This window comes from Nicotiana tabacum, chromosome 12 (genome assembly GCF_000715075.1).
Source record: "Nicotiana tabacum cultivar K326 chromosome 12, ASM71507v2, whole genome shotgun sequence".
Lineage (NCBI taxonomy): Eukaryota > Viridiplantae > Streptophyta > Magnoliopsida > Solanales > Solanaceae > Nicotiana > Nicotiana tabacum.
The window spans coordinates 102,904,691-102,925,859 of NC_134091.1; the positions used below are offsets into that span (position 1 = coordinate 102,904,691).

Below are 21,169 nucleotides of genomic sequence, written 5' to 3' on the forward strand. Positions count from 1 at the left end.
CTAGATAAATTTTTTTATTTTATGTATATTTACTATACGTTGACTTCTCTTGACTTTTTGATGTATTTAATTATTTATATTTTGATACCCCTTGATGAAAATTCTAGATCCGCCACTGGCGTGAATCAACGCAACGCGTCAGGAATCAGTGTCATCATGATGCATGACGTCATGACGTCACTTCTTTTCTTGGACCAGACGGTTCTAGCAAATCACCCGGAAAAATTAGGGATATGAAATATGCAGTCCACATAGAGCCATGTCGCATGTTTGTCATAACGACCGCAATCGTTGTTATCAGTTCATTGAACTCACCCACGAAGACAACCTCAACAAGAGGAGGGACTAACTGTATGGGCTAAAAATATTCATAATTATATGTGAGCCTAATCAATATTAAGACATCAATTTGATTTTAACAGAGGATGAAATCGAGGTCGAATACTCAATGGATGATGAAAGCGAGGTCGAGGACTCAACAGAGGTCGAAGACGATGAGGAGTACTCCCTTTAGCAAAGCAGTAATGACTAGTTTTAGAAATAAGACCTTACAGAGAATATTCCTGTGAATATTTCTCACATCTGTACTATTAGTGTTTTTGTGGCCCATGTGCCCATATAAATAGAAAGATATGTAGCTATAAAGGGATTGGACACTCATTATGAAAAATAACACATTGAAATTCTCTGAAGATTCTTGCTTTATCATACATATACAAAATACACATTTTCTTCATATCTTTATCTATCTTTTCTCCCACGATCCAAGGAGGATCCGAATATTCAAAGGCTTATCACCATCTATCTTTGTCAGAAGGAATATCAAAGAATCTCACCCTTTTCGGGTGACTCACATGCATTTACTTATATTAATGCCATTCATTATTATTTACTGTTATTTAATGCTTCCTCCTTTATTTTTAGATCATTGAATATATAATTATTATTGTCATTTATTGCTACTCAAATAGTATCCATGATATCTCGCTACAAAATCGGCTAATATATCTTTTGGATATTAATATTGGCTAAGATTAACTCCATTTTATTAAAAAATCTGATTGTTTAAACTTAGATCTAAATTTTGGGTCAAACACTCATGCCCATGTTGTCCAGCCAAAAGCCTAATGACCTAATCCTATTCTCTTTTGGTTTTCATTCCTATTCGGAATTGGATTCGATTTTTATTCCTATTTAGAGTTGGTTTTATCTTTAAGAGAAAGCACCACTTATTATCTATAAAAAGAGAAACCTTGGAAAATTGTTCTATGCTCATTGGTATAAGTCTTTGAAAGACTTTAGCACATAAGAGTGGTTTTTGAGAGAACTTTCATCAAGAGAGAAGAGAGAAGAAAAAGTGTTTGTGTTGCTACAGATTTTGTTCCGACCAGCCAACTTCAAATCATATTTTCAGATTTCTTAATCGTTGGATCGGGCTGAAATTTTGATTGAGTGTTCTTAACATCTTGGTCATCGATTTGCATGGTGGCCCGTAGAATCCGATTTGGAGCCCCGAACAACAACTCTATTTTGTGACTTCTCCTCTTTCTTCAATTAATTTGTTGTTGTTCTTGCTGCTATTGTTGCTCCGTGTTTGGTACTTGTTGTGTAGCCAATTTAGAAAACTTTTATAACTTTCTTATTATTATAATGTAGATTTTTGGATCTTTGTGATCCCGTGGTTTATACCTTCGATTTGAAGGGTTTTCCATGTTAAAAATTGGTATTTTTTATCTTCTTTATTTTTAGGTTTGCCTCTTCCTCGACATAATAGAGGTATCAGATCCTTGGTTATTTATCTAGATTTTTATGTAATAAAGGCGAATGTGAGCAAGATGGTATGATTAAATGGGAGCAATTATAATGTTTGGAGAAGCAAGATGAAAGATTTGTTATTCGTGAAGAAGATGCATCTATTCGTTTTTGCATCTCATAAACTCGAGAGTATATCTGATGAAGATTGGGATTTTGAGTATTAGCAAGTATGTGGATATATACGACAATGGGTTGAATATAATGTTCACAACAATATTGTGAATGAGACACATCTGAGATCGTTGTGAAAAAAACCTAAAGACTCTTTATGCTTCAAAAACTGGGAACAACAAGTTGTTCCTACTAAAGCAATTGATGACCTTTAAATACAAGGAGGGCAGCCCTATCCTTGATCACATAAATGATTTTCAGGGCATCCTTCATCAGCCTTTTGGAATGGGAGTTAATTTTGATGATGAGATACAAGGACTTTGGCTTCTTAATACTCTGCCATAATCTTGGGAAACTCTTCGTATTTCTTTGATAAATTCAGCTCCTGGTGGTAAGGTGACCATGGAATATACCAAGAGTGGTGTGTTGAATGAGGAAGTAAGGAGAAAATTACAGGGTTCGTCCTCTCAAATAGATATCTTGGTTATAGAAAACTGGGGGAGAGATAGAACAAGAGTTTCGAGGTATAGAGGTAAAAGCAGAAGTAATTCAAGGTCCAAATACCATAATATTACGTGCAACCATTGTGGTAATAAAGGACATATCAAAAGATTCTGCCACAAGTTGAAGCAAGACACCATAGAAGGAAAGAAAGTTGAAAATACCGAGAACAATGTTGTTGTTATTGTTCGAGATGACCTTCTTTTGCTTATGATAAAAATGTCATCAATTTGGTATCCCATGAGACGAGCTGGATAGTAGATTCTGGAGCTACCTTATATGTCACACCAAGAAAAGATTTTTTCTCATCTTATACTCATGTTGACTCTGGAGTGTTAAAGATGGGCAATGCCAGTGAGGTTAAGGTGTTTGGTATTGGCATAGTTTATTTAAAAACTAATAATGGTTCAACGTTAGTTCTGTAGAATGTCAAGCATGCTCCAAACTTTCCTTTCAATTTGATCTCTGCAGGAAGATTAGATGATGAAGGTTACCATAATTCCCTCTTTAATGGCCAATGGAAGCTCACCAAGGGCTCATTAGTAGTGGCTCAAGGAGTCAAGTCTTCTCATTTATATGTGACACATGACTCTATTCTTAATGACTCCATAAACCTGGTGAAAAGTGACACTTTATCAGAATTGTAGAGCAAAAGACTGAGTCATATGAGCGAGAGAGAGGGTTACGTGTTTGGCTAAGAAAATTTTACTTCATGGAGTAAAACAAGAAAAGCTGAAAAGGTGTGTCCATTGAATAGCTAGCAAACATAAAAGGGTTTTCTTTCATAGCCATCCTCCTTCAAGAAAGCCCGAATTATTGGAGTTAGTACACTCTGATTTGTGTGGTCCTTTTAAAGTAAAGTCAAAAGATGGTGCACTTTACTTTTTCACCTTCATTGATGATCATTCTCGCAAGCTTTGGTGTATCCTTTTAAATCCAAAGATCAAGCACTTGGCGTGTTTAAGGAATTTCAGGCCTTAGCTGAGAGACAGACAGGAAAGAAATTAAAATGCATTCGCATTGACAATGGTGGTGAATATTGTGGTCCCTTTGATAACTATTTCAAAGAACAAGGAATTCGTCATAAAAAAAACTCCGCCCGAGACACCTCAATTGAATGGTTTGGAAAAGAGGATGAATAGAACTCTAGTTGAGAGAGTTAGATGCTTGCTTTCAGAGGCTAAACTTACAAATACATTTTGGGAGGAATCACTTAATATTATTTCTTATGTTATCAATTTGTCTCCTGATGTTGCTTTGGATGTTGATGTCCCGAATAGAGTTTGGTCTGCCAAAGATGTTTCTTATGATCACCTGAGAGTTTTTGGGTGTAAAGCTTGTGTGCATATTCCTAAAGATGAGAGATCGAAGCTGGATGTCTATGTTATCAATTTGTCTCCTGATGTTGCTTTGGATGTTGATGTCCCGAACAGAGTTTGGTCTGCCAAAGATGTTTCTTATGATCACCTGAGAGTTTTTGGGTGCAAAGCTTGTGTGCATATTCCTAAAGATGAGAGATCGAAGCTGGATGTCAAAACTAAGCAGTGATGTGATATTCTTTGAAGACCAGACCATTGAAGATATTGACAAAGCTGGGAAGATACATTCTTAGAATAATGAGAGCTTAGTTGATATTGATCTAGTTTCTATTGGTAAGGCACCTATTGCACATAAAAGAACCCAAGAAAATAATGAAGATAGTGATTAAGATCAAAATGATCATCATGGTGTAGATGTTATAGATGCTCCAGTTGATGAAGTTGTGGTTCATGATCAACCAATTTTTGCTTAGGTAACTACTTTGAATGCTCCTGAAGCCTCTCTTAGAAGATCTACAAGGGAGAAGCAAAAATCAATGCGCTATCCTCCTTATGAGTATGTACTTTTGATTGACATGGGAGAACCTGAGAGTTATGATGAAGCCATGCAAGATACTCACAAAGATTAGTGAATAGAAGCCATAGAAGATAAGATGAAATCACTCCATGAGAATAGCACATATGAGTTAGTGAAATTGCCGAAAGTTAAGAGAGCTTTATCAAACAAATGAATATCCAGTGTAAAGCAAGATAACCATACCTCTGCGCCTAGGTACAAGGTGAGGTTAGTTGTTAAAGGTTTTGGCCAGAAGAAGGGAGTTGACTTTGATGAAATTTTCTCCCATGTTGTAAAGATGTCTTCTATTCGTGTGGTTCTAGGTTTAGCTGCGAGTCTAGATTTAGAGATTGAGCAAATGGATGTAAAGACTATTTTTTTTCATGCTGATTTAGATGAGAAGATTTATATGAAGCAGCCTGAGGATTTCTTAGTTAAGCATGAGTTTTGCAGAAAACTGGCAGGCATAAAGCCTGTCAATAGTACCTCTACTAGAAGACATATTTGGCCCCTTGGCTGGAGGGGGAGTTTGTTGGGATCATGCACATGTTTTCCAGCCAAGGCCCAATGGTCTAATCCTATTCTCTTTTGGTTTCCATTCCTATTCGGAATTGGATTCGATTTTTATTCCTATTTAGAGCTAGTTTTGGCTTTAAAAGAAAGCACCACTCATTATCTATAAATAGAGCATCTTGGAGTTTTATACTCTTTGGTATAAGTCTTGGAAAGACTTTAGCATATACGAGTGGTTTGTGAGAGAGCTTTCATCAAGAGAGAAGAGAAAAAAAATGTTTGTATTGCTGCAGATTTTGTTCCAACCAACCAACTTCAAATCACTTTTTCTAATTCATTAACTGTTGGATCGGGCTGACATTTTGACCGAGTGTTCGTAAAATCTTAGTCTTTGGTTTGAACGGTGAAGATCGGATTTAGAGGTCTGTAGCATCCGATTTCGAGCCCCGAATAGCCGCTCTATTTTGTGACTTCTCCTCTTTCTTCAATTGATTTGTTGCTATTGTTACTCCGTGTTTGGCACTTGTTGTGTAGCCAATTTGGAGAACCTTTGTACCCATCTTATTATTATAGTGGAGCCTTTTGGACCTTTGTGATCCCGTGATTTTTACCTTCGATTTGAAGGGTTTTTCACGTTAAAATTTGATATTCTTTATCTTCTTTATTTTCGGGTTTACCTCTTCCTCGACATAACACATAGAATTAAAAAAAAAGGAGAGAAATGGCCAAAGGAACTGATAGTTGTGTATTGTGATTTGTATATGAGATCATCTTAGATTCCACTCCTGGTGGTGGAGGGAAACACTTGCATTTTATGGATTTTTCTTCTCAGAAGATCAACCTTGTTCTCTACTTCCTTTTGGTTAATCATTTTGGCATCCAAAAGCCACTGACCCAACTAATCTAAATTCACGTTGCAAGTTGGTCCATTAAGGGCTGGGCTCGAACCAAAATTAAGAATTGAGGATACCAACACTAAACCAAGAACTTCATAATGATTAAGGGCAATATCAAGGGAGTGCCGTAGAGGCAAGTGAAATTGGTGAACAGTCAAGCGTCAGAGGCAAGTGAAATTGGTGAGCAATATGGTAGGCAAATATCACAGGAGCGCCGTAGAGGCAAGTGAAATTGATGAGCAGTTATCATAGATAAATATCATGGGAGCACCAAGGGCCATCACATACCTAACATGTGAAAGCCTTGTACTACATAAATCAGCTTCTCCCATCACTTTCTTGAAAATATATTGAATCTAACACTTCTCTTCTGCCCAAACCTGGTTGAAGACTAGTTATGAGATGTAAAAATAGTAGAGACACATATACTCCAACCACTTGTAATCTTCTTTCGTAAATAGTAATACATATAAACATTGAAGAAAAAGAAAAGCCATTTCATTTGATAAAAAGCCCTTTGCTATTTAATCATTCAAATGCTTAACCACAACATATACCATAGAGAATATGTAGGCAGCGAAAACAATACTACTGATAGGTTATAGAAGGATAATTAAGCACAGATTTTATCTACATTTTCCATAAGCACTGTATGTATTCTGTATCAATCACTTAAAGGGGAGGTCTATAGCTAAACTTCTTGGCCTTTAGCCAGTGTTCCTCATCCCCGCAGCAATACCATTTATCGTAATGAGCAAGGCATCTCTAAGCTTAGTGTTGTCTTCATCACGCCTCAACCTCTTTAATATCTCCACCTGCAGGATATTCATTGGATTCAGATATGGAAGCCTGCTCTCGATCAACCTCCTCAAACTACGGTTGTTTGCTGATAGCTTCTCATGACCAGTAACCAATAGGACATAGTTTCCTGTCGTCAAGAGCTCCCTCCGCAGGTCTGCACCAAGTTCTCTTCGTGTTTCAGATACTAGAACATCATCATAATGCTTTGCTATAGGAATGTCAGCTTTCCCCAAAACCATCTCTATAAGATCAACAGTGGACTGGAAGAAAGGCCATTCTCTGTACATTGCTCGTAAGTCTTCTGTATGTCCCTTGTCACAAACACCCTTCAAGCCTGCTCCAACTCCAAGCCAAGCAGGGAGGACAAATCTTGTTTGGGTCCATGCAAATACCCATGGAATTGCACGGAGTTGCCCAATTCCTCCTGTACTCTTTCTCCTTGTTGGACGGCTACCAATGTTGAGAAATCCTAGCTCAGCCTGAGGTGTTGCTTCATGGAAGTAAGCGAGGAACTCAGGGTTTTCATATACTGTGCTTCTATAACTCCTGCAACTTAAATTTGATATGTCGTCCATCAGATTACGCCATTTTTGTTCCCTTGGAGGCTGGGGGGGGCGTAATGTAGCAAGTAGAACAGCCGTGGTGTAAATCTCTAGCTGACGAACAGCCATTTGGGGTAGTCCAAATTTTGCCTGCACCATTTCTCCTTGTTCCGTAGATCTAAGAGTACCCTGATAAATTCAGAAATAAATTAATTAGAAACCGAGTGCATGCAGAGGTGAATATTTTGGCTTTTCTGATAACAAATGCTGAGTATTACTTATCATTCTCAAACTGTTTTATTATTTAAGGAACAAAAACTTCCAAATGATTAGAGGTTAAGAATCAGCAGATAATGTCCATAAGTTGGGACCATTTTTTTAATAATCCAATCAAATTATTGTTATGCATGATAGGTTAGAGAGCAGATTGGCCAGTTAAAAAGGAAGTCATTAGACGAAGAGGAAGCAAGACATGCACCAAAGAAATTAGTGGCAATTCTGACTAGAAGGTACCATCCAGAGAAGTACAATGAATTTTGTAATAGGGTGGTGAACACACACACATCCATCTTTTGCTCCCGCTTCATTATGAAAATACTAGATGATTCAGATTAAAAACAATTTCTACCCAAATACACTCTCCTTATTATGACATTAAGGTGGAGTAGCCAGTTGCTGCCAGCCTGCCACACAGTTGGTGACAGGACCTATATAGGTATGACAATCCTGATTTTGAATTCACCCAGAATATAATTCAAAGAAACCTTCAGACACTTAGCATGCAAAATGTAAACAGAATGTACATGCGAGTAACATATTAGGAGTTTCAAGATGATTTAACTAAAAACAAACCATAACAGAGCCGGGTGGCTGGGACTGAATTGCAAGGTAAGTAGGACCACCACCACGGCCAATGCTTCCTCCACGCCCATGGAACAGAGTGACTTTAATGCCATATTCATTACATGCAGCTACAACATCTTCTTGAGCTTTGTAAAGCTCCCATGCTGCAGTGAAACGGCCAGCATCTTTGCCAGAGTCAGAATAACCAACCATCACCTGTGCACACCAACCATGAGCTGAAGCCAAAAGTGAAACTTTTTTGGATAGTGTAATGCATTATGGCATACATACCTCCTGATGTCCATCGTGGTTCTTTATGATGTGCTCCCTATACCAGTCGATTGAGAGTAATCTTCTGATCACCGAGCCAGCTTCTCTCAAGTCTTTCACGGTCTCGAACAGAGGAACCACCCGCAGTCTGTTGAAATACATGAAATATTTAGCATTATGTTCATAATCTTATAAGCAGCATTATGTTCATAATCTTATAAGCGTTACCTCTATTCAATCATATTAGCATTACCTCTGTTCATAATCATATAAGCATTACCCTTAGAACGGTCTGGTTGCGTGAGCTACAACTAATTTTGCGAACTCATCTCAACTGGTTTCAATGCAAAAGTGTTACTAGGTACTTGGATATTAATTTAGCAAGTTGCCTTAGATGAAAACAAGAAACCGAAAAAAAAAAAAAAAAAAAAAAAATTGCACCCTGCAGTCATGGCTGCATAAGTGGAATTTCAAGTATGACAACAGCATTTGTGGAAACTGGGATCCTTTGCACTTTCTAGGCACGATTTCCACAAATAACTATGAGGCGCATGAGAAAATATCTATGAAAATAATTTTGTTGATTTAGCACCCCCACAATAATTTTATTTTCCTTGGAACCTGATCACACAATTTTCTAGGAACCACAATAGGAGAACCGCTGAAACTAGCTGTCGTGAAGCATTAAGCCTATAATGCAAGAAAGAATTAGATGAGAGGACATAAAATTATATCCAACCACCTAAAGGGGAAAAGAGGTGGCCCAGTAGACATGTGTACTTGTCTGAATGCAGTTGAAAAATTACCACCTTCTATAAGATGGAAATTATGCAAGCATCAAAAAGATGGGAAAAGATAACCAAAGTGTGTGATGACAATTCATTGGCTTAACATTAGCCAGACTGGATTAATCTGGGTCATAAATAGCCATACACATGCACATAAGTTTTTGGGTAAGTTAAGAAGAAAGTTCTGTTATTTTATCTGCAACAGAAAAGATAGCAGTCTTACGTTCCACCGGGACAAGGTCTGCCTAGCTCCCCAGCAACAGCAAGGCGTGCATCCTTCTGTAAAAGCTCTACAGCTAGGACATCACTGGCCTGCCAAATGAAGATAAATCAAAATATAGTAGATAATAGAAAATGGAAACTAGATGGTAGTTAAAAACTTAATATCAAGTATCCTTTATGCAGATTTAGTTGAACCACTCCACCACTGCGAAATGAAGTCTATACTCTATATTTAATCCATGTGGAATATGATCATACATTTGAAGCCATGGAAATAACATAAGCTCCAAGTGAATCACTTCCTAATTCAGCTGCCACTTTGAACGTGTCCAAGACTTCTTTGACATCAGGCGGAACCTATAAAAGAAAGATTAAAAGAAATCATCAAATCCAAGACGAAGAATAGGAAGCAGCAACCTAATAAAGGAACTCAGGCCACTGGATTTTGACAGCTAATTTAATTGCAACACGTATACGATTCAACTCAAGTGGTAAAAACTTAGATACACATCAGTTAATTTATTCAAAGATATCATCATATGTGTTTTGAACTTTTGATACTCACTATCTGATATTACTTCCCTTCCAAGAATCAGTTATCAATTTTTTTATTAATATATTAAAAGATATAATGATGTGGTTTTGATAATAATCCATGAATCAGTTATCTATTTACCTCTTTTTTCTGCCTTATATACCACCAAATACTCAATTCAAGGCTATCCATTTGCCCTCCTCTAGTAATCAAGAAAGGATAATAAAGTCGGACCAGTATATGAGTAAGTTTTGGGTTTCTTCTCCAGAGACAGAACATTTAGGTATAACCTGCACGAGAAAAGAAAAAGCAAGCACTACTGCCTAGCTACTGGGGCCTTCTCAGAGAAATGGACAGCAAATGTAGCTGCTGCAGGGATACAGGGACATCCATTTGGTATGCCTGCTGAATAAAGACCTAGGCCTTTTGATGAAATCATTAATTGACCATCTCTGCTTCATAGCATAAGGTGGATATTATTTTAGAGCTTGGTTACATCAGTTAATTATGTTAAATGGCAGTGGCATTCACTATTAAAAACTATTGTCATATGAATGCAGGAATTTCCTCGAATATTATATTTGACACGCCAATATATGTAGTGGAAAACAGAAAAGAAAAAGCCAATTTCAAAAATAGTTTGGAACACAATTAAGGGCCTCCTACAACATTTTAATCACAAGATATGATGATTCATGATGTATATTACTCATTTTATGGATGTTATCAGTTATAGCTTGTTATCAGTTATAGCTTGAAGGTTCCCATATTAATCGCAGATAGAGGGATGAAGCGCTTTCAGCAATTGACAGGGTAGAATTACGGCTGTCAGCACTAACCAGTCATAAAGGTACTTCCCCTGCCTACATGTTTGAGCAGGTAAGCTATCTCTAGTATTAAATGTGTTCTACTATATCATTCTTTTCCTCTTGTGAACGGTCAGATTAGATCAATTAAACAAACCTGAAGATAAGTAAGCAATACAGTTAAAATAGGATAGAAATACATTATCTTACCTCTATAGTAGGAGGAACCAAAGGCCTTTTCCCCTTTAGCTCTTTAATCAGAAAGTCCAGCTTTTGTTCTTCATCCCACTCACTATAGGTACCCATGTCTAAGTATTTCGTGATTGCATCAAGTGCCTCAGAGTGCCTACCAGATTCCTGATTCATTGAATTGAATATAAGCATATATTTCACTAGAACTCACCAATAACATGTAAAATCATATACCTGACGAAGGTCAAGCTTCATTAAGACCATCCCAAATGTAGCAACTCGCCTGATTAGGTCAGCAAGCCGCCCATCAGCTAGAACCCCAGACCCACATGATTGCTACAATGCACCCAATGTATACATTTATTAGAACTAAAAGGAGTTGTCCTGAGTATAAATAGATTTTTTCTTCTTCTGGAATTTTAAATAATAATTAGAAGGTGCAGAAACAGATTTTGGAACTAAGAGGAATGACTTGTACCAGTGAATCATAGCACAATAGTAGTGGTTCCAAAAGCTGATCTGATGTTTCATAATAATCCCAAGGATCATGGTCACACGGAAGATCTTCAAGAAGAAGCTCCAGCCGCTTCCGTGTCTTGAGGAGCTGAATTTAGAAAAGACAAGTTTATATCATCAAACAATATGGCATAAAGAACAAAAAGAAAAGCACTAGTTGAACATTCAATTTTAAGGTCTATAATAACTTCCAAACTTCCAACTTTTGCATATGGAACATGGAAAAGGCACAATATTGATATAATTCCTCATTGTGAATTAATCAATCAACTTTCATCCCACCAATTATTCATTAAACAATGAAGTTATTACATTTCAAGAAAAGAAAACTGTCAAACCCCACAATTTTCTTCTTATGTATAAGCAGTATTCTGTGCTATAATTTATGAGATATATTCCATCACCTATCAACACATCTGAAATCTGCCTATAATCATCCTATTTTTTAAACCAATTTTCAAGTACTCCAGTTAGGATACCTTTTCTTTTACATCCCCAAGGACAATTCTATAGGGAGCAATCCCAGGTCTCTGCGATGAGCTTGGTTCCAGTAGCTTTTGGAAGCTGGCCCTTCCTACCTGAGAGTCGGCAAAAATTTTCCTCTGAGCCAGAAGCTGACTAGCAGCACGTGGTGTTATATTTCCATTTCCATTTCCATATGCCTTTTCAGTATTTTTGATAGAATCACCAGCAAGGGGACCCACTTTTGAAGTACTCTGACTATCCTGTAAAGATTTCAAATACATGAGATACAGAGTATCACTCAGAGTTACAAACAATAAGCAAGATACTAATTTGTGAAGATAGAGGGGCATAGACAGACAAGAATGACAACTGTAATGAAATCATAAAACCAGCTTAACCTGATTTTTGAGTGGTATGAATTCTGTCCCAGGAAGAGCCAGTCTAGGATAGTGGGACTCGACATTTTCTGTGAAAGATCATGTGTTTTTCTTTATCAGTAACTATCTAACATTGTTTTTATATTGAAAAAGAACATAGGAAAGAAAATACAGAATATGCAGCAAATTGCTTAAACAAACATTAGAAACCATAATAAACAGATGTCAGTTTGAGGCATTGATAATGTATGACAACATCGACCAGATAGTGGTATCTGCTTTTACAGCGATTGGATCTTCAAGGATCTTATTACAGTGACACCTAAGAAATTGGTAACTTGAAATTTAAAATAAAAGAAGATATGAAACATTTTTGCTTTCTATAGTATTAGATTAGAGATATCCAATATTCCAATTTATTGCAGCAAAAACGTTGAAGCCCCTTGAAGGCACGGCAAAGAACCAACCTCATAAGTACATGTTCATGATTTCCCAAACCCCATTTGCCAATCGAGGGGAAATCAACACAAACTTCACCTATTAAGTACGGCGAAAGAAAAATAAACATAAAGGAGAAGTCACGAGAAGACTAAAGAGAAATTATGCAGCATGAAGTATCGAAATAATGAATTTTAACTTAAGAACACCGTGAATAATAACCAAGCAGGTATGAAGATATTCGAACATTCTGAAGGCATTATTAAATCAGATGATGCAAGTTAAAGTTGTCAGTATGACATCAAATGGACAATGAATCTGCTAAAATAACACTGTTGAGTTAGAGACGAAAATAGAAAGGAGCAAAGGCCTGACCAGACAGACATAACTAAAGTGCAGATGTCCAACCAGCAAAATGCTACCTGTGCAAGAGGGCAGATCAGCTCCGGTTGGAAGCTGTGTAGGGAAAGGTGGAGCATGTTGTCCTTGATGTTTTGATTGACTCCAATTTGAGGAATGATTCCAAGACTCAAGGTGATCCTCAGAAGTATTTCCTGGAAGGGATTCCAAGAGACAATCAAAAAAGATATATAGCTGGATGCTAATTCTGTAATAGTTCGTAAATGGCCTAATTGCTTGAGAATGTCATAAAAATAAGGTGAATACACATCGGAAAAGGCCTCCAACTGTTCTAAAACTTAAGCTAGAATATTTTGTATCTGGCATACAGCTAATTTTATGATTGATAACACATCCCTTGTCAAGATTATTTTTTTTGGATTGATAGCACATGGCAAGTAATTAAATAATTGACTGAGACATACACGTTCTACAGTAAGATTAGCATCTTAAAAAACATGAAAAGCAATTAAGAGCTGACCTATAAACAATAGGAATAAGATAGAATCCATGCTAAATAAATAAAGAACATATGTTATATCTTACACATTTGGCGGGGTAAAAAGAGCTCAATCAACAGGGAACATTTAGAATTGTATGTAGAATTTAAAAGGAAAAAAGAAAAGACAGTACCATCAGGTACCTTCCCTTTCTTGATAATTTCAATCGAGCTTTCTAGGATATACATAGCTGATAAAAAATCGTTTACCAACCAATCAAGTAAAACAATCATTTCTCTGAGACAGAAGATATCCAGAACATCAACTTTCAAGAAAATGATTCCAAACAAATGGAATAATTAACAAAGTATTAGATCTCTTCAAGAAGAGGCCAGACTTATACAACTGTAGGTCACAACTGATTAAAGATTACCAAATTCATTTGTCACTCACTGACCTAATCATATGGTTGCAAACCAAATGTCCTAGCAAGAGGCATGACCCTAAGGAACAAAGCTCCAAAAGAATTTTGAGATAACAAACCTTTTTCTAAGATTTCATGTGCCAATCTTGCAAATCTTTCACTGCATTGATTCATGGAAAGTTCAAATCTGAGGCTATCTATTTCTCGTACATAAAGATCAATAGCCATCCACCTGGAGAGAAGAGAGACATCTTTTGTGACCTGAAATAACAGAAAATACATATGTTAATTTTGCAGATGGAATCAAAAAAACTCTTACTTCTCGTAAAAAATGATCGTTTGCTGAAATTATACTAGGAACTTTCATCATTGTTTATGAGAAAGGAAACATAATGCAAGTGGAAGCATGACTTTATGGAGACATAGATTCTATTTAAAGTGGATCTTGAACCAAAAAATAAATATAAATAAATAAATAAATGTACCAACTCCATATTCACCAGAGTATATAAAAATAATTGAGTTCACAAAAGACAGAAAAAAAGTCTTTTGCATGGATGAGCATATTAAACGTAACCTTTGCTGTGACATTTGGATTTCCATCTCGATCGCCCCCCATCCAAGATCCGAATCTTATTGGTGTGCATGTCAATGGTAGAGGCCTTCCAGTATGCTAAAAGGAGGAGGCGCAACCAATTATAACATGTTGTATAGCTTCATTATGATAGTGTGAAAGATCAGATGATAGAAAACCTTTTTTAAAGCATTGCTGACTCGACGTAAATAATGGGGTACAGCTTTCCACAGCGTCTGTTCCACAATATGTAAACCTGAAAAGTTTTAACTTGTTGTCACTTGTCATACTAGAATGAAAAGGTTTCGAAATCAGGATCTGTACAAATCTCCGAAAATTACCAGCCCTGGCTTCGTCAACTGGAGTAGGTTTGTGCCGCCTGAGCTCATCCGTTTGCCATATAGAAGTCATCTCTCTCACCTACAAGAACCCAAAACACTATTGGGTCAGTGAAGGTGTTCAATATGTGGCTTCAATATCCAAAGCATGAAATGGCACCCACCAGATCTTCAATTAGCATCTCTCTATCTTCAATCCCAAGATCAGGCCTGTCATTATATTCCAAAAGGTGCTACACAAAATAAAGATTCACAGAGCAACGGTCAAAGTTGGTTTACTATAATATATAATCGTACTTTTTTTAATGAAAAAATTCTGGAAAAGAAAACGCACAGCAATTCTGATGTGTTTGTATTGTAAGGTACGACGGTTGATTTGTGTCGGATGTGCAGTGAGAACAATCTCAACAGCCTGCGATAGGGAGAAAACTTGTGTAATCAAAAGAATGCCTGATCAAAAGACTTCTACGTGTAGTACTCCGATAAATTGGATAAACAAGCAGACCTGCTTGCAGACAGTGTCATAAAGCTGATCTGGAGGAACACCACTCTGCGAGAGGTGGTTGAAAATGTCATCGCAAGATTTTGACAACTGTGCTTCTCCTCGCGCCTTGCGTACCCTACAAGCATGAGTCAGTTATTTAATAGATTTAAGTGGTTCCTACACCTACCTATTGAAAGGCAAAATAAAAGCTGTTAAAGCTATCAGAATTTGCAACATTCAACAATCAGATTAATAACATAACTACCAGAACTATGATATGCAACCCATAGAGCACTTGATAGGAGAACACACCTACACTGAAGTAACTGAACAAAAGGGAAATGACGGCTGCTCACCTATGATGTGTTTCTGCAATTCCCATCAAATTAAGATAATGGCTAAATGTACGCGCAATGGCAAGAGCTTCCTCTAGCGTCATTTTTGACAATTCTGATGCCAGTTGTTTCTCCAGAAGCTCTGCTGTATCCTCAATTCCCGCCATTCTCATGTTACAGGCACCCTAAAGTTACAACAAAACTTCCAATTAGTATAATTACACATATCTGAACACTAGAAATTGTAGATTCTACACTTATCACAGCCCTTTGAACAAAGAAACCAACCCATTGAGAGATCAAAAAGGAACCATAAAAAGATGTTCAAAACCAAACAAATGTTTGGAAAATATACCCACATTTAAGCAAACTTCCGCATTGTGATAATTGTTTAATATAGGTCTTAAAACGGATTTCAAAAGCAGGGGCGGATCTAGTGTACAACTTATGGGTTCATCTGAACCTGGTAGCTTTGGTTCAAACCCTAAATATATACTAGAAAATCTACCAAATATGTACAAATGATAGATTTTGAACCCAATAAATCAAATGGCGCTGTCGTGGAATCTTGAACTTGAACCCATAATGTCAAAAATCCTGGATCTGCCTCTGTTCAAAAGATCAGCTATAGGTACTAAAACTTGACATAACGACACATACAAATCATTCAAAGAGTATCATCTCTGACTCAGACACATAAAACAGACGCATCAAAGAGCATGAAGCACTAAACCAACACGATTTGGACCACATGCACATACAAGGGCACAACTGCAAACAGAGAAAAAGCGAACCCAAATAACTTTATACACATAACTATCAACCCATGCAGGGAACAGAGGAAAAAAAACACATGAACTTCTTTTGATAATTCGAAAATCTTGAGGGCCAACAGCACATGGTTAGAAACTCCATGGACAATAGTTAAGCAGGCGGAGCCCAGATTTGAAGCTTACTCGTTCAGAATTTTAGCCTTTTTAAGCTCTTGGGTTCTAAATTAATAATTTGTATGGATTTTTTTAAGATAAATACATAGTCTGAAGTCTGAACGATAAATACATAGTCTGAACCAAGGTTACCTGTACCACCACACTTCTCCACTTAAATACACCAAAGAACCAATCACAAAATATTTACTCGACCAAGAGACAAAATCAGGTAATGGCTGAGAAAGTTTTTGTCGCCGTAAAAATAAATAAATAAATAACGTTATTCAATGAACACCTTAAAAAAACAAAAAACAAAAGTGAGCCCGGGGGGGGTGGGGGGGGGAGTGAAAATGTGAAATCTAGAACAAAAAATGGACCTGAGCGAGGACGCGAGTACGTTCAACTTTTTCCATGAATTGAGGACCAACTTCCCTGTTAAGAACATCGTTAAGAAGGCTCTGAAGGAGCCTACAATCATCTTCAAATCCCTGAAATGATATCTCCTCAGCTATATCATCAGTTACGTCCGTCATTGTTACGGTTTGAGCTTAAAACAGAGAAACGTTAATGGCGGAGATTAAGAGGAAAAATGGAGATATTTGGAAGGGCAGAGAGAGAGAGTGTGTGTGTGTGTGAGGAAAAGAGTTTGATTTGAGAAGAAAAAGAAGAGACCCTTGCTTTATGAGAGGATCTGATATTTTCTCTTTTTACCTACCTCAACCTCAACCCCTGATCAACGGAAAATGTGGATGTTTGACAAGTGGCATTTCCTGAGGAATATTCTGCAAACAAATTCTTTTCTATTTCACTTATTTTCACATTTTTTTATTTTTTATTTTTTTTGTTTTTCCAAAAAAGTAAGGGTAGAATGGCTCTTTGTAAATAGTGGTCAATTTGAAACTTTTACCTTTTTTTGGGTATTATTTCTCTATCGGCGTAAGTATCAAGTAATTTTATCTATCAAAATTTAGTTAGATAAGAAAAATTACCTTGTATTTTTTATCCCCGCTAAAATTTAAACATAGTCTTGAAGATTGTCCACTTTATTGACCATTATATTATATCTTTCGGTGCACAAATAATTTTTATACTAATTATATTAGTTTTTTTTTAGATAACTTATATTTTCTACTTTATTAAACTATCTTTTTTATAAAATTATTGTAATTATTTTTTAGGTGATTTAATAGTATCAGTTTTTTTTAAGCGAGTTAAAATTTGATGTATAATAATAATATCTTCACAAATAAAACTTTTCTCCGGTCGAAAATTTATTTTCGGAGTATGAGGACCAAATTTTCTAACTTTTAGCATGAATTTCAGTATCATTTCTTCATTTTCTTTAAAATTATCAATTTCAATTTTTAGTGATTAAAAAATACTTAAAATCGTAATTAAAGGAAAATTTTGTCTGAATCCGTAATATTAGTGACATGTCAAGCTGGACAGAAAAAATAACCAACTAACCATACGATGGTCAATTGGCAAGAAATGCATGTTTATCTTCGCTAAATTTTGAGGTCAAAACATTTCTTCCTTTAACACTGTTAGGTTTTATCTTTTCTTTTCCTTTCCTTTTAGGTCCCTAACACTGTTTTTAATAACCAAAAAAATCACTTTTAGCATGTGTTTGGACATAAAAATTATAATTTCTGAAAAAGGTAGTATTTGGAGTTAACTTGAAAAATATTATTTGGAATTTGAAATTATGTCTGGACATGTATTTTACTTGAAAAAATGTTACAGTTTTGTGAGTGAAAAAAAATTCTGAAAATTTTGGAAAAATGATCAAAATCACTTTTTGATTTTTGAAAAACTCATTTTTCAAAAATTTCTAAAAACTTAGTAAAATTTTATGGACAAATATTTTTTTTTAAATCAAAAAAGAAAAACAAATTATGGACATACGGGGTATTAATTTGTATTTTTGTTGCACAAACATGTAAGACACCAAAAGAGAAACATATACGTGAAAAATAGTTGGCTTTTTTACTTGTGCCAGACCTAAAAGCAACTTCTGAAAACTATGCATGGTTTGAAAGCTGCTTTTCTTGTCTACTAGTTTAGTGTGTAAACTGAGGAATCTACTCATATCACTGATAACTAGGGGACCATTTCACTACCAACAAATATTAAGAAAAATATTATTAATCCAAAGTTTTTATGTTGTTTAAAATTTTAAAAATATTTGAAAGTTTTATATTAAATTAAATTAAAGAATTAATTCTCAAAAGTACTAATATTGCTATTTTATGTTAAATCCTCAACCTCTCTCTGCTGCTCGCTTGACCAGCTCTTCTCTTAAGGATGAGCAGAGACATCCTTTAGTAAAGACCTTCATTCGACAATATTTTAAATAACAAAATTTTTATATACATATACAAATAATATTTTCTAAAAGTTTGTACTATACGTGTATACAATATGTAGACACTGCTTGGAAATAATATAAAATATAAACGTCAAACTTGGAAATAGGAAATAAAGCATTAAGACCAATAGTAGTATCAATAGTGTGTTGGCTGATGACGACAAAGTGAAAATTACTACTACTCCAATTAGTTATATTGAAGTTGCCTCATAATATAAGCTTTCAAAAAGGCATAATAATAATAATAATAATAATAATAATAATAATAATAATAATAATAATAATAATTTACTTAAAAGACTGTCCTAAAGAAAAAGACAAGCAATCTTTTTCATAAAAGAACACCTCATTGGGCAAAATTCACATCACTTCTAGTGGATCTTTGCCCCACTGATAGCAATAGTGTCCGAAGTTCCACATATTGTACGACTCATTTTGACCATATCTATAAAGGTTCAAAAATTTAAAGTTGCATCACTTGCAAGTTGCAAGGGGCCGGAGGTAGGGCCGTGCATGTAATTTTGTAAATACCGAGAAATCAAAAAATTTGGTATTCGATATTCGATATTTTGGTATTCGATATGGTATTTGGTTTAAGTTTTAAAAAAAATTGGTATTAGGTATGGGATTTGGTATTTTAAAATAAAATACTGAAATACCGATACCGTACCGAAATATATATTATATTACACAATACATATTTTATTAATTATAACATAAATATAAGAAATCTAAAATTTTACTTTCCTTTATTCTCTAAGTTTATCAATTAACTATAAGCAAGTAACAAGATATTTCTCTAAGTTTTCTCTCTCTAGGTTGGTATTTGCTGGTTTTGGACAAAACTTTTGTCAACAAACGTTTTTAGTTTTGTATTTTTGAATACTTTAATTAAGAATATTACCGTTTATGACTCTATGCACTAGTTAGTATTCATACTGAATAAACCGAAGTTACCGAACTGAATAAACCGAAACTGAAAGGAGAAAAATCGAACCATACCGAATTTAATTAGGTATGGTATTCGTATAGCATTTTACGAAATCGAATACCAAAAATACCAAACCGAAATATCTAAATATCGTACCGTACCGACCGACGAACACCCCTAACCGGAGGTAGAGTTTCAATAGGGATTCGATCAAATTCGATAATTTAATTAAATTTTATATTTATTTTGAAATTTTATTTAATACATATAAATTATTATTTTAAAATTTAATAACTTAAAATAATTAAATATTTTTACTTTATATACATAAAATCCTGGCTTATCTCTACCAATCATATACTCTTATTACTAGATAAATTTCTCTTTTTGAAAATTCATAATAGGGACCATTTGAACTTCTCGTGGTCCATTTTGTCTGATACCTTAATTATGTTTTATGTCTTATGTGGAGTTTTCGAAGTGCCCTATATGTACGGAAGTATGAAAATGATGTAAATTTCTTTACGTGTTGAAGTGAGATGTAGAGAGGGAATTATAGGATAATTTAGAAGACACAAAAGAATATACTACAACCATTTCTCCTCTAGTTAATGGAGGTTAACATAATAAACCTTCCCTTCAGTTTAAAAACCTACATACAATATGTTGCTCGAATTATGTTTCTCTATGCTTGTATCATTATATATCCGAATTAAGTTAAGTTTTAGTTATATGACACTATGCTTATTTTGGAGAGTAATAGATCTATTTCTTTTTGACAAAAAAAATTTCATATATATAAATCTGTTATCTATGGTAGTACTACGTTTTATCTAGCTTCTTTACTATGTGTAAATTTATTTTAAAATTTTAATATTTGAATTGCGAACGAAAACTATAAATTAATTTTGACTCTCATATTTTGAATACTCTCATTCTTTTTGAGATAGAAAAGCACACATTTTACCTTAATCTTGACGAGACGTAATCATTAATTTGTAACTGCAGGATGCGTTCATTTCGGTCGGACTAAATATCCCAGGTTTTGGTACGAAGAACTTCTTGATTAATTTAGTTTTTCGTCGGACCAACTTGATATCCCTTTTTCGGGTTCAAGGAGGAAGCCAAATTTAAGCTAGCGTTTGGCCATAGATTTCTAAATTTTTTCTGAAAAATCTGATTTGGGTGAAGTTTGGTTTGAAGATGAAAATGTGTTTGGACATCTGTTTTGGGTGAAGTTTGATTTGGAAAAACATGAAATATGACTTATACCCACAAGTTCTAAAAACTATCACAAATACCCAACAATACCATTATCAATAACATTCATTATATTATCGCAAACCATAGTCCTGAACATAAATAAATTTGATACAAAATTATCATTTTTATAATGAACTACATGATACATTATCAGATGACCGAGAAGACGAAGCAA

The 21,169-nt window shown here is 35.2% G+C and overlaps 1 protein-coding gene across 2 annotated transcripts; it reads right to left on the reverse strand.

Annotated features, from left to right (window-relative positions):
• Nucleotides 1–6,187: 6,187 nt before the first annotated feature.
• Nucleotides 6,188–17,160, reverse strand: LOC107807412 (phosphoenolpyruvate carboxylase 4). 2 transcript variants are annotated; one of them, XM_016631779.2, is made up of 20 exons: nucleotides 16,807–17,160; nucleotides 15,522–15,685; nucleotides 15,187–15,301; nucleotides 15,016–15,093; nucleotides 14,846–14,914; nucleotides 14,685–14,763; nucleotides 14,523–14,599; nucleotides 14,347–14,442; nucleotides 13,889–14,030; nucleotides 12,929–13,060; nucleotides 12,090–12,157; nucleotides 11,706–11,951; nucleotides 11,189–11,314; nucleotides 10,945–11,046; nucleotides 10,729–10,875; nucleotides 9,436–9,534; nucleotides 9,179–9,267; nucleotides 8,189–8,315; nucleotides 7,907–8,113; nucleotides 6,188–7,243 (listed from the first exon to the last, which is right to left on the reverse strand). In XM_016631779.2, the coding sequence occupies exons 1-20, from the start codon at nucleotides 16,960–16,962 to the stop codon at nucleotides 6,419–6,421; spliced, it is 3,144 nt and encodes a 1,047-aa protein (XP_016487265.1). In that variant the 5' UTR covers nucleotides 16,963–17,160; the 3' UTR covers nucleotides 6,188–6,418. The 2 variants fall into 2 exon arrangements, with proteins under 2 accessions (XP_016487265.1, XP_075082860.1); XM_075226759.1 differs by lacking the exon at nucleotides 16,807–17,160 and adding an exon at nucleotides 16,457–16,585.
• Between the last annotated feature and the right edge of the window lie 4,009 nt (nucleotides 17,161–21,169).